The sequence below is a fragment of the Neofelis nebulosa genome, chromosome 9 (assembly GCF_028018385.1).
Source record: "Neofelis nebulosa isolate mNeoNeb1 chromosome 9, mNeoNeb1.pri, whole genome shotgun sequence".
NCBI lineage: Eukaryota > Metazoa > Chordata > Mammalia > Carnivora > Felidae > Neofelis > Neofelis nebulosa.
The window spans coordinates 42416977-42419062 of NC_080790.1; the positions used below are offsets into that span (position 1 = coordinate 42416977).

The following is a 2086-nucleotide window of genomic DNA, read 5'->3' on the forward strand; positions in this document are numbered from 1 at the left end:
AAATTAACCCCAAATTCTATTTGTTTCCAAATTCTTTGTTTCTTTTCTAATGCTGGATTTTCTTTTTATTACTTGTAAAATAAAACCATAATACCAATAACAGAAAAAAACATTATTTGGATAAGCATTTTAGTTCTTGTTCAATTTGTCTTAGCTTGAGTTCCTGCCTTTCTATCTGAGGGACTATCGCCAATGTGGTTCAGAATCCATGACTTGTTTCCTCCAAACCTGAAGCTAGACCACTGAGCTTACAGTGAAAATAATGCTTATTCTCTGAAAGCAGATGGTAAAGACACTGTGTGAACTCTGTTTTATTATAAAAGGAAGATACCATAGTCATTTTTATTTTCAGTGTGTAGGCTTCAAACATAGGATTGAAGGATTTCCCGACAGATATTTGTTGAGTTATGAATAAATAAACAAGTAAATGAATAAAGAATGTTTCTCGTGATTTAGTAAGCAGCTCACACTCTGGGATTATGTATCTGCATGTCTGTGTATATTATCTAGGTATTTCTTGAATACCTTGGGTATTGCTGACCCATCTGAGATGTTTTATATAGTCTTGTCACTCAAGTCTTATGTCCCCAACAAATATACTCAGTTTCTGAGATGAAATGTGAGATTAAGAAAACTGTCTTCTGGGAGCACCTTGGTGGCTCAGTCAGTTAAGTAACTGACTTTAGCTCAGGTCACGATCTCACAGTGTGTGAGTTTGAGCCCCACATCAGGCTCTGCACTGACAGAGTAGATGCACTCACATGTACACACTCTTTTTCTCTTTTAAAAATAAATAAATATTTAAAAATAAATTAGGGGGCACCTGGGTGACTTGGTCGGTTAAGCGTATGAGTTCAGCTCAGGTAATGATCTCGTGGTTCCTGAGTTTGAGCCTGGCTTTGGGCTCTGTGCTGACAGCCTGGAGCCTGGAGCCTGCTTTGGATTCTGTGTCTCTCTCTCTGCCCCTCCCCACCAAAACTAAATAAACGTTAAAAATTTTTTAAATAAAGAAAACTGCCTTCTGTTAAATCATACCAAACATGTTTGAATTTATTATTTTTTTTGTAGAAATTAAGAAAGTGAAAGCAAATGTGCCTGCTGTAACTACTCCGGTCATGAGGGACAGACAGCAAGCAGTTCAGATTGTGGCAAGTAGCCTGCAGCATTTGATTGTAGTCGCCATGAGTTTGCCCCTAAATCCCAAAACCTTCCTGAAAGGATTAACAGGAAAGCCCGTAATGACAAAACTCAAGTCCAGAATGGAGTACAAAGACCACCTGGTATTTGCAGATGGCTATATGAATATGCAGCTCGCAAATGCAGAAAAATACATAGATGGAGCATCGTCCGGACATTTCAGTCAAGTTATAACAGGGTGTAATAATGTCCTTTATATCAGGGGTGTTGGAGAAGAGGAAGAAGATGGGGAAATGTGAGAATTGCAGCTTTTGTGGGGATTTTTTTTTAAAAAATACATATTTCTAGACGATAAATAGGTTTTTTTTCCCCTTTGGAAATCAATGCAAGATATTTCCTGAAAGTAAATGCAAGATATGTAAGTCTAAATCACATCTTGGGAAACTGAGTAATTTTCAGCAAAGTATCAGCCACGTGACCATGATAGCTTAGATCTGCCTTTTGTCTAAACTATCTACTCAGAAGTTACTTTTGATAGATCCTATGCATTTTGTACTCACAGAATAAGTTATTCAGAATTTTGAGCTGGAAGATATCAGTCATAATTATTTTAAATTGTGAAAAATACCAAATCTCAAAATCTGGCAGTGATATAGATACATGTGTAATGAATTTGAATGGACTGATTTATGTGAAGGATAATATACTTCTCATAAGACGAGAATCTTACAGAGTGATTCTTAACCAAAATTGAACATCAGAATTATATGTAATTTTTTTGAGATGTACACATGCCTGCTCTGCTCTCACCATCAACCTAAATTGACTGGGCCAGATATTCATTTTAAAAGAAGTTTTCCAGGTAAATCTCATACACATCTCAAAATGAGTATGGTTGGTGGTTACTCAATTTCTAACCTAATAGTGACAAGTGAAAAGGTGCATTAGT

General features: G+C 36.3%; 1 protein-coding gene across 1 annotated transcript; it reads left to right on the forward strand.

The window, feature by feature from the left end:
- The first annotated feature begins 1181 nt into the window (after positions 1 to 1181).
- LOC131486188 (small nuclear ribonucleoprotein F-like) lies at positions 1182 to 1436 on the forward strand. The gene has a single exon (XM_058686345.1). It carries the CDS (start codon positions 1182 to 1184, stop codon positions 1434 to 1436), a length of 255 nt encoding a protein of 84 aa, XP_058542328.1.
- The last annotated feature ends 650 nt before the right edge of the window (positions 1437 to 2086 follow it).

What these genes read in the sequence shown, in the direction of transcription:
- LOC131486188 (XM_058686345.1), top strand. Translation starts at nt 1,182, where the DNA reads ATGAGTTTGCCCCTAAATCCCAAAACCTTCCTGAAAGGATTAACAGGA.